The sequence below is a fragment of the Hypanus sabinus genome, chromosome 20, assembly GCF_030144855.1.
Source record: "Hypanus sabinus isolate sHypSab1 chromosome 20, sHypSab1.hap1, whole genome shotgun sequence".
In the NCBI taxonomy this organism is placed as follows: domain Eukaryota; kingdom Metazoa; phylum Chordata; class Chondrichthyes; order Myliobatiformes; family Dasyatidae; genus Hypanus; species Hypanus sabinus.
In genome coordinates, this window is record NC_082725.1 from 40,376,987 (window position 1) to 40,396,121 (window position 19,135).

Here is a 19,135-nt window from a genome sequence, read left to right on the forward strand (position 1 = left end):
CTGTGGCAGTACTTAAAGAATTTGCTACAGGCCTGCACTCTTCTCCAGTAATCTTAGGAGTATTGTTCAGAATGATCATTCCAAAGCATGTGGACAGAATAGGTGAGAATTGTTCAGCAACAATCAGTGATTTATTACCATCTTGGCAAATCCACTCTCATAATCATAGTGTAAAGCATGACATGATGTGATCAGCGAGGTAATGAACATTTTACCATCTGAATAGATAACTTAGATGGGAATCTTGATCAGCATGGACCACTTTCCCAACTAAATGTCTGACCACTCTCTGGTCAAGAATTGACACTCCAACTTCAATACCAGGACATGTAACCACAACAAGGATTCAACACCAAACCCAAAAATTGGCTTAGTATGAATGTTAATAAAAATGGCTGCCAACAGCCTTTTCCTGGGTGGTCTGACCATTTGAAGAAATCCTGAGAATGAAGGTATGGGTAATTACCCTATGTATGATGGAGCTTCCTGTTCCAAAATAATTACTTATGGTTCTTGAGTCAGACAGGATAAAATGTTTTGATTTTGAAACAAGAAGAACTAAAAACAGGTATTGTGCTGCTTGCTTACACAATATATTTGATGCCTCAGTAATTTTTTATTCCAATGTTACGTTTGATAATGTTTGATAATGTTTAGAGTTTTTTGGATACAAGACTACAAGTCAGATTGGATCTCATGGTACCAATTTTATGCCCTTTATGTGGGATTAACTAAATCCTATTTCCACCATAACACAATTGCATCCAACTAGAGAACAATTATGTGCTTATGCCTTTTGATTTTCAAGAGACTGAAAGAGAGGTGAGTATGGGGGGTGGGGGTGGGAGGGAGAGGGGGAGAGTGAGAGAGAAAGAGAGAAAGATAGAGAGAATCTTCGATGAACAAACAGGAAAAATGGCTGTCAGAAATTGCTGAAAACATAGAAACATATAAAATAGGTGCAGGAGTAGGCCTTTCAGCCCTTCGAGCCTGCACCGCCATTCAGTATGATCAGGGCTGATCATCCAACTCAGAACCCAGTACCTACTTTCTCTCCATACCCCCTGATCCCTTTAGCCACAAGGGCCATATCTAACTCCCTCTTAAATATAGCCAATGAACTGGCCTCAACTGTTTCCTGTGGCAGAGAATTCCACAGATTCACCACTCTCTGTGTGAAGAAGTTTCTCCTCATCTCGGTCCTAAAAGGCTTCCCCTTTATCCTTAAACTGTGACCCCTCGTTCTGGACTTCCCCAACATCAGGAACAATCTTCCTGCATCTAGCTTGTCCTGTACTTTTAGAATTTTATATGTTTCAATATGATCTCCCCTCAATTTTCTAAATTCCAGTGAGTATAAGCCCAGTCGATCCACTCTTTCTTCATATGAAAGTCCTGCCATCCCAGGAATCAATCTGGTGAACCTTCTTTGTACTCCCTCTATGACAAGAATGTCTTTCCTCAAATTAGGGGACCAAAACGGCACACAATACTCCAGGTGTGGTCTCACCAAGGCCTTGTACAACTGCAGTAGAAGTTCCCTACTCCTGTACTCAAATCCTCTTGCTATAAATGCCAAAATAATGCCAACATACCATTCGCCTTTTTCACCGCCTGCTGTACCTGCATGCCCACCTTCAATGACTGGTGTACAATGACACCCAGGTCTCATTGCACCTCCCCTTTTCCTAATCAGCCACCATTCAGATAATAATCTGGTTTCCTGTTCTTGCCACCAAAGTGGATAACCTCACATTTATCCACATTAAATTGCATCTGCCATGAATTTGCCCGCTCACCTAACCTATCCAAGTCACCCTGCATCCTCTTAGCATCCACCTCACAGCTAACACTGCCACTGATTAGAATGTGAGATTGTGCATAGTAAAATGGATCACATGTTTTTTTAAAATACAAAGACTACATCTTTTAATAGCTTAAAATTTAACCATACAACACCTTATGACTCTAAGGCATTTAGAGTCATATAGGGGAGTGTGAGGCATTAGGGGATGTTGGTAGTTCTGTTGTCTGCTTTCATTTGGCAAAAGCTACTTTAACAAAGAATATTATTTTCATGTGCTCAGCTTGCAGGGACGCCACAGTTGCTGACATTGTCCTTGTGATAGATGGTTCATCAAGCGTAAAGGATGACAACTTTCAAAACATGAAGATATTTCTGCATAAATTTGTTCGTGGACTGGATATTGCAAGCAACAAAGTGAGGATTGGGTTGGCTCAGTACAGCACAGATCCAAAGACTGAGTTTCTTCTGAATACGTATTTGTCAAAAGAGAACGTATTAGACCATATAAAAAAATTGTCACAAACGAAGGGTGGGACAAATGTGACAAAAGTTCTGGAATTCCTGGACAGAGAACATTTTGTTATGTCAGCAGGGAGTAGAATCGAAGAAGGTGTGAAACAAATTGCCATTCTGATCACTGATGGAGGATCTATTACTGAGGCAGCCAAGGCAGCTGAACAGCTGAGAAGCAGAAATATCACAATTTTTGTCATTGGAGTTAATGTCCAACCAGCAAAGGCACTCAGACTTTTATCCAGTAAACCATTTAATAAATATGCCTACAACATTGCAAGATTTGACAAACTGTCCGAGTCAGAATTTTCAAACAGATTTTTGGAGTCGGTGTGCAGGGTTGTTGTAGACTATATCCAAGGTTGGTTCAATTGAAATATAGTCATGAAATTACACAAAACAAAAAATAATTCTTTTGTCTGAGCACATCTGGGCCGGCTATTAACCCATTCTATCTATCTATCTATCCCATAACTATCTCTATGATCCATTTCTCAGCACTGATCACTTAGACTTTCCTTTCCTCCTCTTATCTTTTTATTGTGGTGTTTTCTAAGCTGAACACACTGAGTCCAACTTCACCCATTCTCATCATTACCAGTGTATTTTATACTTTCATGTCTTTAGTTTTGATAGCTTGACCTGTATCCTTCAGTACTTGTTTCCTTCTATATCCTCAATGCTCATCTTCTTTATTAGACCAATCTATCCTACCCTTGGCTCCATCTCAATCAATTTTCTAGTGATGGAATTTTATTCAGTCAAGTGTTCACTGATGCTTTCCTCATAGTCCTATGGTCATCAGAGCTACTTTTGGTAATTGATGAGCCCCATCCTAAAGTCTTTAGTTCTCTTTCATTCCAGCACCTTTTGCAATCCTTTTCCTATCTCTTACATTGATAAACATTTCAAAAACACTGCTCATGTAATGCAACACTCCTCAAATGAATAGTTTCATGTTTATCCACATGGTTGAAATATTCAAATATATTCTTTGGGATTTTAGTATGCTGTCTTCCTTAGCTATTCACCTCCACCTTCCTATCATCCCCACAATTCTATTATCCAGTCTCCTTCAGTAGTCAATTATCTCCACTAATCAAGTTATTCTCTTCTTCCTGCGTTCCTTCACTTCCACTGGTTCAATCAGTTCCACTATTCTTCCATTCGATCACATTCACCATCCTTCCTTTCAATCTCATCCACCATCCCTCCTTTCAATCATGTCCAGCACCCCTCCTTTCGATCTCGTCCACCATCCCTCCTTTCGATCTCGTCCACCATCCCTCCTTTTGATCTCGTCCACAATCCCTCCTTTCGGTCACGTCCAGCACCCCACCTTTCAGTCACGTCCAGCACCCCTCCTTTTGATCACATCCAGCACCCCTCCTTTCAATCACGTCCAGCACCCCTCCTTTCGATCTTGACCACAATCCCTCCTTTCGATCACATTCACCATTGCTCCATTCAAACATTTCACTATTCCTCCATTCAATCACATTCACTATCCTTCCTTTCAATCAATCATATCAATATCCTTCCATTCGATCATATCACTATCCCTCCATTTGGTCTCATCCACTATCCCTCCATTCCATCGCATCCACATCTCCTCCATTCGATTGCATCCACATTCCTTCCATTCAGTCGCATCCACTATCCCTCCTTTCAATCACAGCTACTGCCCCTCCATTTGATCACATTCTCTATCCCACCATTTAATCACTTCTATTATTCCAACAGTTTTTTTTTCACCTCTATACTCCACTCTGCTTTCCAAGGCCTTTCCTTACTCTGGTCCTTCCTACATACAACAATGATTTTTGCATTTTTGCCATGATGTATTACCAAGGGAACTATTTTGATGGTTGGGATTTCACAGTTCTCTAGATTTGCTCTTTGAACTAATCTATCATTTTATTTCCTTTACAGCCTATGCTGTGGATTATGCTGATGTCGTTTTTCTAGTTGATACTTCTCTGAAGATGGGGTCTGCAGGATTTCAACGGATCCAAAAAGCTATTTTGAATGTTGTTTCTCAACTTGAGATTGGGGCAGACAAGTTCCAAGTTGGTCTTGCTCAGTACAGTACTGGTTTCTATACAGAATTCTTACTGAGTGCCTTCCAAACAAATGCTCAAGTGACGCGTTACATAAAGGATCCCAGTAACTTTGTATTTCAGGGACGACTTGAGCCAGCAATGGGCAATGCCATTGATGTTCTGAACAAGGGTTTCTTCAGAGTGTCTGCTGGAAGTCGACGAGCTCAAGGAGTTCCTCAGATTGCTATAATATTTTCTTCGGCACCTTCACTGGATGATGTCACTGCAGCTGCCAGGGAGATAAGAAAACAAGGGGTGAAGGCTATTGCTGTTGGTGTGAAGAATGCTAACCAGACTGAGCTGGAGAAAATAGCCCCTCCTGAATTTATTTTCCAGAGTGATGATTTTGGAGTATTTGCTCAGTTACCAAGCAAAATATACAATGCAATCAAGCTGATAATAAAACAGGAATATCTATACAAAATATATGAAAGATCAGCAGGTATGGTTGGTTTCTTTTGGCATTCATCAAGTCAAGTTCAAATTTAATTGTTATTGAACAAACATATGAATACACAGTGCCTATTAAAAGTATTCACCCCCTTTGAATGTTTTCATGTTCTTTTGTTTTACAACATTGAATCACAGTGGATTTAATTTGGCTTTTTTGACACTGATTAACAGAAAACGATTATTTCGTGTCAAAGTGAAAACAGATCTCTACAAGATGATCTAAATTAATTACAGATATAAAGCACAAAATAATTGATTGCTTAAGTATTCACTACCCCCCCTTTAATATGACACACCAAATCATCACGGGTACAGCAAATTGGTTTTAGAAGTCACTTAATTAGTTCAATGGAGATCCAGTTTTTGAAACCTGTCTGCATCCAAGATGTTCCAAATGACTGCAGTAAAAATACACCTGTATCTGAAAGGTCCATCTGCTGGTGATTCAGTATCCTGGCAAAAACTACAGCATGAAGACGAAAGAATACTCCAAGCAACTCCACAAAAAGGTTATTGGAAAGCACAAGTCAGGAGATTTCCAAGTCACTGAATACCCATTGGAGTCTAGTTTAAGTCAATCTACAGGAAATGGAAAGAATATGGCACAGCTGTAAATCTGCTCAGAGCAGGCCATCGTCAAAACTGAGTGACCGTGCAAGAAGGGGACTCATGAGAGAGGCCATCAAGAGACCTATGACAAATTTGGAGAAGTTACAAGCTTCACTGGCTGATGCTAGAGAGACTGTGCATACAACAACAGTTACCCAGATGCTTCACCGATCACAGCTCTGTGGGAAAGTGGCAAAGAGAAAGTCACTGTTGAAAAAGAATTCTCATGAAATCTTGGCAAGAGCTTGCCAGTAGGAATGTGGGAGACAGATGTCAGCTGGAAGAAGATTCTGTGGTATGATGAACCCAAAATTGAGCTTTCTGGCCACCAGACTGAACACTGTTTGATGTAAGCCAAACAACACACTTCATCAAAAACACTAACCCTACAATGAAGCATGGTAATGGCCATATCATATTCTGGGGATGCTTCAGTGCAGCAGGTCCTGGAATGTTTGTGTAGATAGAGGGTAAACTGAATGTAGCAAAATACAGGGAAATCCTGGCGGAAAACCGCTTGCAGTCTGCAAGAGGACTGCGACTTGAGAGAAGGTTTGTTTTCCAGCAAGACAATAACCCTTGGCATAAAGACATAGCTACACAAGAATGGCATAAAAAAGAACAAAGTTAATGTCTTAGAATGGACCATTCAGAGCCCAGACCTAATCCAACTAAGAATTTATGGTTGGACTTGAAAGTTCTGTTTATTCACAATCCTCATGCAATCTGACAGAGCTCGAGCAGTTTTGTAAAGAGGAATGGGGAAAGCTGTGTCCAGATGTGCAAAGCTGATTGTGACCTGTCCACACAGACTCCAGGTTTTAATTGCTGCCCAAGTTGCATCTATTAAATACTGACATGAAGGGGGTGAATACTTGTGAAATCAATCATTTTGTGTTTTATATTGGTAAGTAATTCTGATCACACTATAGAGATCTGATTTCACTTTGAGGACTTTTCTTCTGTTGATCAGTGTCAAAAAATCCAAATTTAATCCACTGTGAAACATAGAACATAGAAAGGCTACAGCACATTACAAGCTCTTTGGCCCACAAAGCTGTGCTGAACATGTCCTTACTTTAGAAATTACCTAGGGTTACCAATAGCCCTGTATTTTTCTGAGCTCCATGTAGCGATGTGATTCAATGTTGTAAAACAATAAAACATGAAAACATCCGTGGGGGTGGGGTGGTGAATACCTTCTATAGGTACAGTAGCTGAACAAAACAGTGTTCCTCCATGGTTAGATGCAAAACAAAGTATATACAGTCAGACACACATATAACGCAGATATTTACAATAACATAAACAGATGCAGTCGCTAAAGTATATTTATTTATTGAGATACGGTGTGGAACAGCCTCTTCTGGCCCTCTGAGTGATGTTGGCCTGCAACCCCCGATTTAATCCTAGCTCCAACCTGTACATCTTTGCACTGTGGGAGTAAATCAGATCACCTGGAGGAAATGTACACTGTCACAGGGAGAACATAGAGACTCCTTACAGTCAGTGGTGGTATTTCAGCCTGGATACCGTAAAGCATTGTGCTAACCACTACGTAACCATGCCCAAGCCCTAAGTGTCACGGCTTGAAGACTGATGGTGCATGGGATGTTGTGCTGGTGCCATGTTTCTGCAAGAACAAGCACGCAGCAGCTTCTCATTTCGCACTCTATATCTACCCTATATACAGGTTGAGTCTGTGGTAAAGATGGCAAATGTAATGTGGCATTATCTCAAGGGCAGTAGAATATAAAAGCTAGGAGATAATGCGGAGCCTTTATAAGGCACTAGTCAGGCCGCACTTGTGTTGCCAACAGTTTTGTGCCCCATATCTCAGAAAAGCTGTGTTGGCGTTGGAGAGAGTCCAGAGGAGGTGCATAAAGATGATTCTAGGAATGAAGGGGTTAGCACATGAGGAGTGTTTGGCAGCTTTGTGCCTGTACTCATTAGGATTTAGGATGCAGGGGGATCTCATTGGAGCTTACCGAACATTGAAAGGACTAGAGAGGGTGGATGTGGAGAGAATGTTTCCTATGGTGGGGGTATCCAGAACTAGAGGGCACAGCCTCAAAATTGAGGGTGACCCTTTAGAACAGAGGTAGGATGGAATATTTTGGAGCTGGAGATTAGTGAATCTGTGGAATGCTCTGCCACAGACTGCGGTGGAGGCCATGTCTGTGTGTATATTTAAGACAGAAGTTGATCGTTTCCTGATTAGTCAGGGCATCTAAAGGATAATGTGAGAAGGCAGGTGCATGGCATTGAGAGGGATCTGGGATCAGCCTGATAGAATAGTGCAGTAGACTCAATGGGCTGAATGGCCCTATTCTGCTCCTAATGGTCCTATGGTCTTCAGGTCTCCCGGGGTGTGTTTATCCAGTCCTGGCACAAATATTTTTAAATATTACTATGTCAAGAGCTGATTATAAGGGTGTCTTCACTCTAACTGTCTGATATGAATGGGAAATGAAAATGGTGCTCTGTTGTTTCCCTTTCTTGTTGTAAAGATAATCAGATAGCTTCTGCATATTCACCTTAAATTTGCCTCAATATTTTGCCTCTCGTTGAAATGTATGTACTTCTTCCTGGGGCTTAAAACTTTGTGCCTGCTTCCTATTCCTATAGTTATAGATTTAGGAAGTTAAAGGTTGCCATTTATGGATTGTTCTGAATAAGTTTTGTGAAGTCCTACTTTAACATGTACAGGCTGAGTTTCTGATAGGTTGGCAATGAGCACCAGTGTGCATCTGTGAATTGCAGCAACATTTGCCTCATTGGATGGGTTCCAAGATGCACGATGAGAAGTCCAGGCTCCTTCGGGGTAGCATGTTCAATGTTAAAGAGTTCATTCCACCAGTTGAGCCTGGTCTTCCAGTCAGTTATATCATGAAATGAACCACATTAATCTTTACACATCTGAAATCATTACTTAACATAAAGCTGTCAATCAATGTGTTCCCATTGTCAGTATCAACAGCTTTGAGTTGAAAGTGCACTTTAGATGTCTATCACCCTTTTTAGGAAGAATGTTTCTAGGTATTACATCATTGAGCTGCCTGTTCAGTGCCTCAAATAAAAAAATAGCTTGACTTTGTCAACCCTTCTTGCATTATTCAACAATATCCAGTGTTCATTTAAAAAGAAGAATAATACAGTGTATCAGCCATCCTTGTTTTAGTATTTTCTCCTTCCCTATCAAGTTATCCAGGTCAAGATGGTTAGTTCTTTGAGGGTGTTGGTATAGGATAATTCATGATAGCCACAAACTGCTAGTCAGCTTGTCAACTTTGTAGCTTCTGCACTTTCTAACAGAGGTCAACTGCTCTGTTGAGTATCATAGAATCAGAGAGAGGTTACAAGTTAGCAGAACACAGCTTCTAAACTTTGCAAAGCTGTCTTTGACCCAAAATGCTTACCTTGTTTTTCTTCCCACATATGCAGCCTGTTCTTATTTTTGACTGACAGAATTCACAATTTAAAAATTTTTTTTTTTTAAAAATATGACTAAAGGAGAAAGACAAAGTATATAATGTCTCAGACCCACAAAGAGTGAATTTCACCAGGAGACATTACAGTGAGTTAGTCTCAACAGAACATGAAGAATAAAAAGGCAGAAAAAAGGAAATTATAGGCCAGTTAGCCTGACTTCAGGAACTGGAAAGACATCAATTATTAAGGATGAAATTTTCTGGTATTTGGAGGCACATGATAAAATAGGCCAAAGTCAGCATGGTTTCCTACAGGGGAAATCTTAGCTGACCAATCTGCTGGAATTCTTTGATCTAGTTCTTTGGCTTTATAAGACATTGGTCCGACTGCACTTGGAATATTGTTAGTAGTTTTGGGTCCCTTATCCGAGAAAAGATCTGCTGGCGTTGGAAAGGGTCCAGAGGGGGTTGACTAGAATTATCTCGGGTATGAAAGGATTAACATATGAGGAATATTTGATAGCTCTGGTTCTGCACTCGTTGAAGTTTAGAAAAATGAGGAGGGATCTCATTACAGCCCATCAAATATTGAAAGGTCTGGATAAAGTGGAGAGGATGTTTTCTACAGTGAGGCAGTCTAGGATCAGAGGGCACAGCTTTAGAACTGAGGGACTTCCATTTAGAACAGAAATGAGGAAACATTTCTTTAGTGAATCTGTGGAATTCATTGCCACAAATGGCTGCGCTGGCCAAGTCATTGTGTGTATTTAAGGTGAAGATTGATAGCTATTTGATTAATGAGGGTGTGATAAGTTACAGGGAGAAAGCAGGAAAATAGGGTTGAGAGGGATAATAGATCAACCATGATGGAATGCTTCAGCAGACTCGATGGGCCAAATGGCCTATTTCTGCTCTTTATAGTATGTCTTATGGGATGATGACATTATTAAAGTGAAAATTTTTGATACTAATGAAGAAAATCCCTTATTTTGGAATGATTGTATTAAAGATAATCTTCATTAAATTTAATTAAGGACAAAATAGAAAGAAGGTTCTACACTTACACTTTGTAGTTTAGTATATTGCTGATATTATGCTGTGCTAAACTTGTGTTTTGATGATGGATTGAAGCTTTCAGATATTAAACAGGTAATTCAGACAATTGAACTTTGTCTTCGTTTCAGTTATATCTTGTCTGAACTGTACCACATTGCCTGTTGACACGACATGAACTCATAGCCTCCAAAACCATTACTTAACACAAAGCTATCAATCAATGTTCTCAATGCTATTCGACCTAGCATCAACAGTTTTGTGAAGAAAGAACATTTTAGATTTCCAGTACTTATTCTTTGAAGAACTGCTTTGTGACATCGTCTGTAAAAATATTCCTATTTGTTTCACTCCCTTGTTCAAGGGAAAGGTTTCCACTGACGCAACAAATAACTTAGTCATTTTAAGTGTTAATTGGAATATTCATCAGAAGTTGAAGTAATGCTAGCATAAACAATGCAACCAGTTCTCATCATTTTATCTTTTATTTGAATGACAAAACTAGAATGAATAGAGATTTACTCACAATGCTGCTACAGCTTAGAGTCAGTTAAGTGCTTTTCAAAGTTTGGTTGCTCCTGTGAAAATCAAAAGCCAATTTGTTCATAGCAAATTTCTCAGAACAAAATGAGATAATGAGCAGATAAACTGTAATAACAAATTTGCTTGAGAGATAAATATTGATCAAAGAGCCACAGAGAACTCCCCTTCACTTTAATGAAGTCACCACCAAAGCAATGTCAGTGACAAATTGCTGTTAATTTACTTCTGCACATTTTAATCATTCTTGACCTGAACAATGTTTTGTTTCTTCACAGCATGCACGACTGCTTCAATTGCTGATGTTGTCTTCTTGGTAGACACATCTGATGACATTGGAGTCACCAACTTTCAGTTAATCCGTGGTTTTCTACAAGGCCTAATCAATACACTGGACATAACAGCTGACCGTGTCCGTGTTGGTTTGGCTCAGTACAGTGCCTTACCAAAAGAAGAGTTTAAACTAACAACCTATCACAGCAAGAGTGACATCTTGGATCATGTAAGATCAATGCCCTATAGAGGGGGAAGAGGAAGAAAGACCAGCGCTGCCCTTCACTTTGTAAGGGAAAATTATTTTACAGCACTGTCTGGCAGTCGTGTCAAGAAAGGAATCCCCCAAATGTTGTTTTTGATTACTGGTGGTGAATTCCAGACTGAGGATGAGGACAGTGCAATCTCACTGCGTCGTAATGGTGTTAATATTTTTACCCTGGGCATTGGGAATGTCACCGAAAACGAGCTGGAGAAAATTGCTTCGTATCCATCAAAACGCTATGTTTTAAGATTAGAGGATTTCCTCATGCTGTCACCTGCCGCAGACATCTTACAGAATAGGATTTGCCTGGAGGTTATCTCTCAAACCTCAGGGACAGCTGTCGAAGAGAACATCATTAAAGAAGGTTTGAAGAAGATGTTGTAAATTTTCTATGAATTTTGTGCCATAACCAGTCTGATTTATTGTTATTGATTGCACATTCGATCTAACATAAAACTTATTCAAGGGTAGAGTTCAGTTTTTAATTGTTCAATACATCTTTTGATCCCTTCTGTCTAATTATTATTATTTACTTTTAACAAAATGTTCAAGTATTTTAAATTCTCTAGTTTACAATGGTCCTAGTTATTGGAGTTTGATTTAACCTTTTATGCCTTAGTTTAAAAACTGTATATCCTATATAAATTTAATATTAATCACTCCACATTTTGGAGTATCATTCTTGTAGTGCCTGTCAAAATTTTTATAGTAAATGTAGTACATTGGAAGAGTTACAAGGCAGGAAATGTAGAAGCTAAGTTATGTAAAGAGTACTGTCACAAGCATGACAATGATAATGCCTGGGTAACCTATATTTTTAAGATGACATTGATTGGAACATCAGAAAAAAATTCCCAAGTAATACCATAAGACCTTCTTATCCATCTAATTGAGGCGAGGGAGACTTCATGTAATATTTCATCAGAAAAACAACACAAAACAAGCAGAGTAATCCTCCCTGAATATTGCATGTTGTCAGCCTAAGTTTATATGGAATAGTCCTTTAACTGCCAGTCTGGTATTGATTGTGAGTAACTGACAATTCAATTAATGTCCCGAATAGGAGGCAGGGAGGGAGAGAGGGAGATAAGTAGTATAGTTTCACTATTATCCCTGCCAATATGTGACCTCTGACTTATTAATATGATTGAAAATTAATTGCCATTGAATTAGCCTGGTTAGCTACTGAGTTATAAAGACAATTTGAGATGGATGCTAAATGCTAAGCTTGCCAGTTTTATCTGCATCTCATAAATAAATAAATAGATAATAACTTGGATTAAAGGGTAATGAATTCTTCATAGCCTGATCCACTCTGCTAAAACTACTTTATGTTGGATCCAAGAGAAGGGAGGAATCACCAATAAGATCTTGCCTTTCAACCCTGGACACAGTGTTCTCGACTGACAGATGAACAGGTCAGATGTACCAGCACTTGACCAATGAAGAGGAACTCACTGTTATTATCTCTCAAACTGCCAGCTAAAAGTGTGCATTGTTCCTCTGATTTTGTTCAGTATGCAGTGAGGTATGTTAGTTTGTAATTGCTCTTACTTGTGTCAGTCAGTGCTAGGTTTTAAATATTTATTTGTACCCCACATCAGAAAAATAATTATGCAACACCTAGTTAATATTTAGAAAGAAATGGCCTAACAAGGTGGATTGAAATTTAATGGTTGCCTTCAAAATGTAAACTGACAAATCTGAAGAAAAAAGATGAAAATACCTGGGTAAAGTACATAGTTGTGCATGTAAGTATAATGCTTGAGTAGCCAACTGATATTCATTGCAGAGCTAATATATTTACCAACTGATACTCAATATCGGATGTTCAATGCCATTGTCTCTGTAAGCATCCCAGCTTTGGTGTGTGTCCTCATTATTCTTCAGTACCTAAAGCAATTCTTCTTTTTCAGCCTGTACTAAAACTGAAGAAGCTGATATTTACTTTCTGGTTGATGGGTCGTCCAGCATTTCAGCAGAGAGCTTCATGGAAGTAAAACAATTCCTGATCAAGGTTATTAAAGATTTTACTATTGGTGCAAATCAGGTTCGCATTGGGGTTGTCCAGTATTCAAAGGATCCACAAACTGAATTTACAGTCACTGAATATACCAATAAAACTAGTTTGGAGGAAGCAGTTGAAAGAATTTCTCAAATTAGGAAAACAACTTGGACGGGCCGTGCATTAAGTTACATGAAAGATCTCTTCAGCAAAGCAAAGGAAAGCCGCAAACATGAAGTGCACCAGGTCCTGATCACTCTCACCGATGGAGAGGCAGATGATAATGTAGAAGAACCCGCAAGAGATCTGAAACAGCAGGGAATAATCTGTTATGCAATAGGAGTAGGGAAGGCAATTGAAGAAGAACTTAAACAGGTTGCAGGAGGAACTGAAGAAAGAGTTTACTATGTCACTAACTTTGATGCATTGGATGATATAAAGAATAACATTGTGCGGGCAATCTGTTCACAGGAAGGTAAGCATTGGATTCGAAAACACTTCTAAGTGGTGACTGAGAATTCTTCTGTTAGCTTTATTGTTCCCTGGTAACTCTGTTATGTTTACTATGAGAATTAGAACAAGTTATGGCTGTAAAATTGCATAAGAGGGTCCAATGAATAATGGTATTTGTAAAGAAAGAGGAGGATTTATAATTGACTATTGATCCTTACCAAGGATAAAACTGAGTACTGAGTTCTGGCCCTGACATTCCTTTTTCTGCATCGACCTGGATCATTACTTTTACTAAAGAGCTGATAATCTTCTTCTGTTTTTCCATTTATACAGTACATTAGTAAAGAGCATAAAAGTCAGAGTAACAATAAGGTTGTTGGGATCCGAGAAAATATTTGGTGTTGAGCAATTATATTAAGTGGATAGGTAGAGCGAAGTATACCAAACAATCCACCTATTTGCCTAATCAAGAACCTTTGGTCTGCGGTTCCCATTTTCACCTCATCAGCCACCTCCAAACTCATAGAATAAGGGTGGGAAGCAATGACCCCTGGCATTGCTGATGTTTTAAGGATTGCACATTGCAAAATCATTCACTTCAAGCTCAGGTTTTGCAAACTGTTAATAGAAGAAAAAAGACTATGATTCTCAATTTCTGTCCCGCTAGAAGTTTCCTCGTCATACGGCTGGATCTGGTCTAGTCATATGCATAGAGATAGTTTGAAATGATTTGCAATATGATTGTACAGTGCATTTGTTAGGATGGGGGAACATGAACAAAGAACAAGATTCACAGAATAACAATGGCTTTTCTCTCACAGCATGCAGCAAAATGGGGAAGAGTGACATCATTTTCCTAATCGATGGATCAGGAAGCATAAGTCCCACGGATTTTCAGAAAATGAAAGAGTTTATGCATAGCTTTGTGAACAGGACCACTATTAGTCCAGAGAATGTGCACATGGGTCTAATACAATATGCTGCTGACTACCGTCTAGAGTTTAATCTTGTTAGATATTCATCTCAAGATGATATACGCAAGGCAATTACTGCAGTGCGGCAAATAGGAGGAGGGACTATGACTGGCTCTGCCCTGAGCTTTACAGAGGAGTACTTTGCCCAATCTAAAGGTGGTCGGCCTGGAATCCCACAATATCTCATAGTGATCACTGATGGAGAGGCACAGGATGAGGTTCTGGGCCCAGCAACATCCATCAGGAATGAAGGAATCATAGTATTTGCCGTGGGTGTATCGGAAGCCAACGTAAGTCAGCTTCTGGAAATTGGAGGATCTCAAGATAAAGTTCATTATGTTGAAGACTTCACTCAACTTGAAGATCTGGACCAAAAAATATACTGGGAAATCTGCAGTCACGTTGACAGTAAGAACATTGAATTATTCTTATGGAATGACAAACAAAAGATAAATTTTAAAATAATCCTTCTTTAATTAGAGGAAGATTAACAAGATTGATAATTTGTGGCCAAAACTCAAAACCTTTGGCATGATTTGGCCATAAAATAGATGTAAAGCAGGTGCTCCCAAACTTTTTTATGCCCTGAACCAATATCAATAAATCAAGTGGTCCATGGAACGCACGTTGGGAACCCCTGATGTAAAGGAGTTGTTAATTGTCAGGGACTTAAATAGACACTGTTGGAAATATATTTGGAGTAATTCTATAGTGGATAACTCTGTGAGTTGGGGAAGATCCTTTGCGCTTGGATTTCTATCACCCTCAGCTGTCTGATGCTATTGAACGCTGAGTGCTTATAATATTGCCCATGGTTTCAACTATGTGGGTTAAACCAAGGGACACCTTTTATTTGTACAGTCCCTTTCTCAAGTGACCTGACACTAAGTTCCTATTGCAAGTTTTCTGGCATCCTAACAGTTTCAGAATATGGGTATTCTACATGAGGTAAATGTCTTTTTCCTTCTCTCCTGCAGCCTGTCTGAGAACAGATGAAGCAGACATTGTTTTTGTAATTGATGGATCCATTAACACAGAGCCAGATGAGTTCAAGCAGATGAAAATTTTCATGTTAAATATGGTGAACAATTCAGTTGTTTCCTCCAGCAATGTGCAGTTTGGTGCCATTCTGTACAGTGATGCACCTAATATCCTATTCCAGCTGAGCCAATCTATGAGCAAAACAGAGATCAGCGAAGCCATAAACAAAATGAGCTTAGCAGCAGAAGCTGCCGATATTACACCTGATCTTAAGCTGGCAAAAGAGCTTTTAGCAAACGGAAGCCGAAGCCTAAAAGGAGACTCACAGTTCATCACAGTGATGACTAACAGGAAAGACATAGATTCTTTGCAACAATCATTAGAGGCAGACATTGGACAGAGTGAAGCGACTGTCATCACCGTGAGTCCATCCAGTGGCAAAGAAGAAGTGCTGGTGGGAATACTAGATGTTGATAAAAAACGTTTCAATAATCAAAAATTTGACAGCATGGTTGATGTAATTAAAAAAACATCTGAGCTGATTTGTAATAAAACTAATCCAGGTAATGTGTATATATGTACCCTTGAGTTGAACAAAAACAGTGTGTGACTAGTTATAATGTAGTTACTAACCTGGGAGTGCCCTGCATTTTATATTCACATTGCTGTTGGAGGATGGGGAACTGAGGGATGGATGTGGGGTGGTGATGTTAGCCCAATACCATCTTGGCTACATTTGGGTCAGAAGTGAAGTTTACAAATTTACCTCAAGTAAACAGATCTTTTTACTTAAAATGGAGTTGTCTGTACAGAATCCTCATAATGACCACGCATATTAATTAGGAAGGTAAATAAATCATAAACTTTTGATTCATGTGGTCTAGGAGGTTTCAGCACCCAAGTTACAGGGAAAGGCTGAACAAGTTAGGTCTTTATTCTTTGGAGCGTAGAATGTTGAGGAGGGACTTGATAGAGGTATTTAAAATAATGAGGTGGATAGATCAAGTTGACGTGGATAGTCTTTTTCCATTGAGAGTAGGGGAGATTCAAACAAGAGGACATGATTTGAGAGTTAGGGGGCAAAAGTTTAAGGGTAGCACGAGGGTGAACTTCTTTACTCAGAGAGTGGTAGCTGTGTGGAATGAGCTTCCAAGAGAAGTGGTAGAGGCAAGTTCGGTTTTGTCATTTAAAGTAAAATTAGATAGGTATATGGACAGGAAAGGAATGGAGGGTTATGGGCTGAGTGTGGGCCAGTGGGACTAGGTGAGAATAAGCGTTCGGCACGGACTAGAACGGCCGAGATTGCCTGTTTCCGTGCTGTAATTGTTATATGATTATATGGTAAGGACTTGCCTATGTATCTATCATTAATGAAAGTGACTACGTTTAGAATTTATATCTGACCAATATACATAGATGAAGAAAGAAGCTTGGGCTCCTTCATTCTGTAAGATCAAGCAGTTCTCAGGCTTATTGGACTTCTTCAGCTGGAATTGTGATCAGTGCCAAGGATCTCTGATCCAGGCCAACTGTTGTGAAGCCGGAGTTGCCAATGAGCCAAACGGCAACATACTTGTTATCTTATCACTTTTTTACTACATTTTAGACTTGTTTTGCTAATCTTACAAATTATTTATTCTTCGATATATACTTCGATAACATGCTCTGTGGCAACCTTGAGGTATTCTTTCTCCCACTTTGATTTGAATTCTTGAAAACCTGCTTATTTTTCTTCAGTCTTCCACACCAAACTCACCAAATCAGATAATCAGCTTTTTACTGTTTCTTATATTTCCAGTACCATATATTTGTGTTCATTTCTCTGTCTCCTCTGATATTTAAAATTTAATTGATTTATGTTTCTGACAGGCAAACCTTTGCCCCTTCTCTCAGCCAACACAACCAAATCTGTTCCTTTAAGGTCTCCAGCTCTCCATCCTTTTCCTTTTCTCCCCTCCTCCCTGTCTGTATAGCCTAACACTGAACTCATTTCTGGTGCATTCCAATTCTGATGAAAGGCCATGGACCTGAATCTTTATTTTTAATTCTGCCCTCATGAACGCAAACTGAAGCGAGGATTATTTCCAACATTTTCTGGTTTTGATCAAGCTGACTAGGATCCAAAACATTTTGTATGAGGACTGTTCATTTGCTGTGAAGCATACTTTCTATTGCCATCTATTTATAATCATTCTTGGGCATTGGAATGGCCTTCTGATGGTAAGGAGAGATGTCAGGATTGTTGTAGAGAATGGGAAAAAGAAAGCAAATTAAATGATCTATCTGCTCCTTGACACTTATATTCCACATTGTGTCTGAAATGCCCAACAAGCCTGAGTGTAAGGGTCAGGGATCAATGGCTGACAACAAAGAGAGTGGGTCAAGAACATAACCCTCATAAGCTCCCCTCATTCTTGTACACTCCTGTGAATTAACTCCTATCCTATTCAATCTTTCCTAAATCTCAGGTGCTCAAGGCCCGTCAACAATTTTTCACTGTACTCTTTCAATCTCATTGATACCTTTTCCTTTTGTAGGTGACTAGAGCTGTACACAATCCACCAGATTTGGTCTCTCCATCTTCTTATATAATTTCAACATAACATACCAACTTCTGTATGCCATAGGTTGATTTATGACGGCCAATGTGCCAAAAGCTCACTTTACAACCATATCTACCTGTGAGTCCACTTTCAAGGAATTATGGGTCTGTATTCCCAGAATCCTCTGTCTTACCACACCCCTCAGTGTCATTTGATTCGCTGTATAAATCCTACCCTTGCTAGTTCTTCAAAAATACAACACCTCACACCTGTCTGCATTCAATTGCATCTGCCATTTTCATCCAATTTTTACAGCTGGTCCAAAAGCTTTGATACCCTCCTTCTTTTTCTTAGAACCTTTTCAACAATGGAACTGCATTAGCTATCCTCCAGTCTTTCAGCATTTTACCTATGGCTCAGGGTGTTTTAAATTCCTCTGGCTCGGCCCCCTGCAATTTCTGAACTAGATTCCCACAAGATCCTAGGGGCACATTGCCAGGTCCCGGAAACATATCCAGCCTAATTTTCCTCAAGGCAGCAACCACTTCCTCTTCTGTAATACATATGTGATCCATAACCTCACTACTATTTTGCCTCAGTTTTATAGACTGTGTCTGTCTTCCAAGTAAATACAAATGGAAAAAAAACAATTTAAGTTCTCCCTCATCTCCTTCAGGTCCATGCATAGATGGATACACTGATCTTCAAGATGGTCAGTGCTGCCCCTTACTATCCTTGTTCTCTTATTTCTTGAATATTTGTTTTAAAGCTGATGGAATTATGATTGCTAAATCCATAGTGTTCCCCTGCACACACTACTGTAATTTTTCCTGTCTCGTTTCCTTATAGGCAATCCAGTATCACACTCTCTCTAGTTGGGACCTTCATGTATTGATTGTGGAAACTAATGTGCCTGCAATGAACACTAAATCTATATTCTAAGGGTGGCAGAAACGATGTCATCAATACCTACTCCAATAGCTTCCTTACTAGCAATGCAAGGAATGCTTCACTGACAATGTATTGTATTACCTCCAATGTGTCTGTTGTGAATACTATGTTTATATTTTAAAGGCATGCAAAAATCATGTAACCATTTTGAAGAACATGAATCGTTCACTGTCATGGGGGCT

General features: G+C 39.3%; 1 protein-coding gene across 1 annotated transcript in view; it reads left to right on the forward strand.

The window, feature by feature from the left end:
- Positions 1 to 19,135, forward strand: part of LOC132378207 (collagen alpha-6(VI) chain-like) — a 127,493-nt gene that overhangs the window by 15,833 nt on the left and 92,525 nt on the right. Inside the window, exons 4-9 of the mRNA XM_059944917.1 lie at positions 2,088 to 2,681; positions 4,253 to 4,864; positions 10,787 to 11,410; positions 12,963 to 13,526; positions 14,326 to 14,886; positions 15,456 to 16,022. Of these exons, the coding sequence (XP_059800900.1) occupies positions 2,088 to 2,681; positions 4,253 to 4,864; positions 10,787 to 11,410; positions 12,963 to 13,526; positions 14,326 to 14,886; positions 15,456 to 16,022 (3,522 nt within the window). The remainder of the gene's footprint in view (positions 1 to 2,087; positions 2,682 to 4,252; positions 4,865 to 10,786; positions 11,411 to 12,962; positions 13,527 to 14,325; positions 14,887 to 15,455; positions 16,023 to 19,135) is intronic.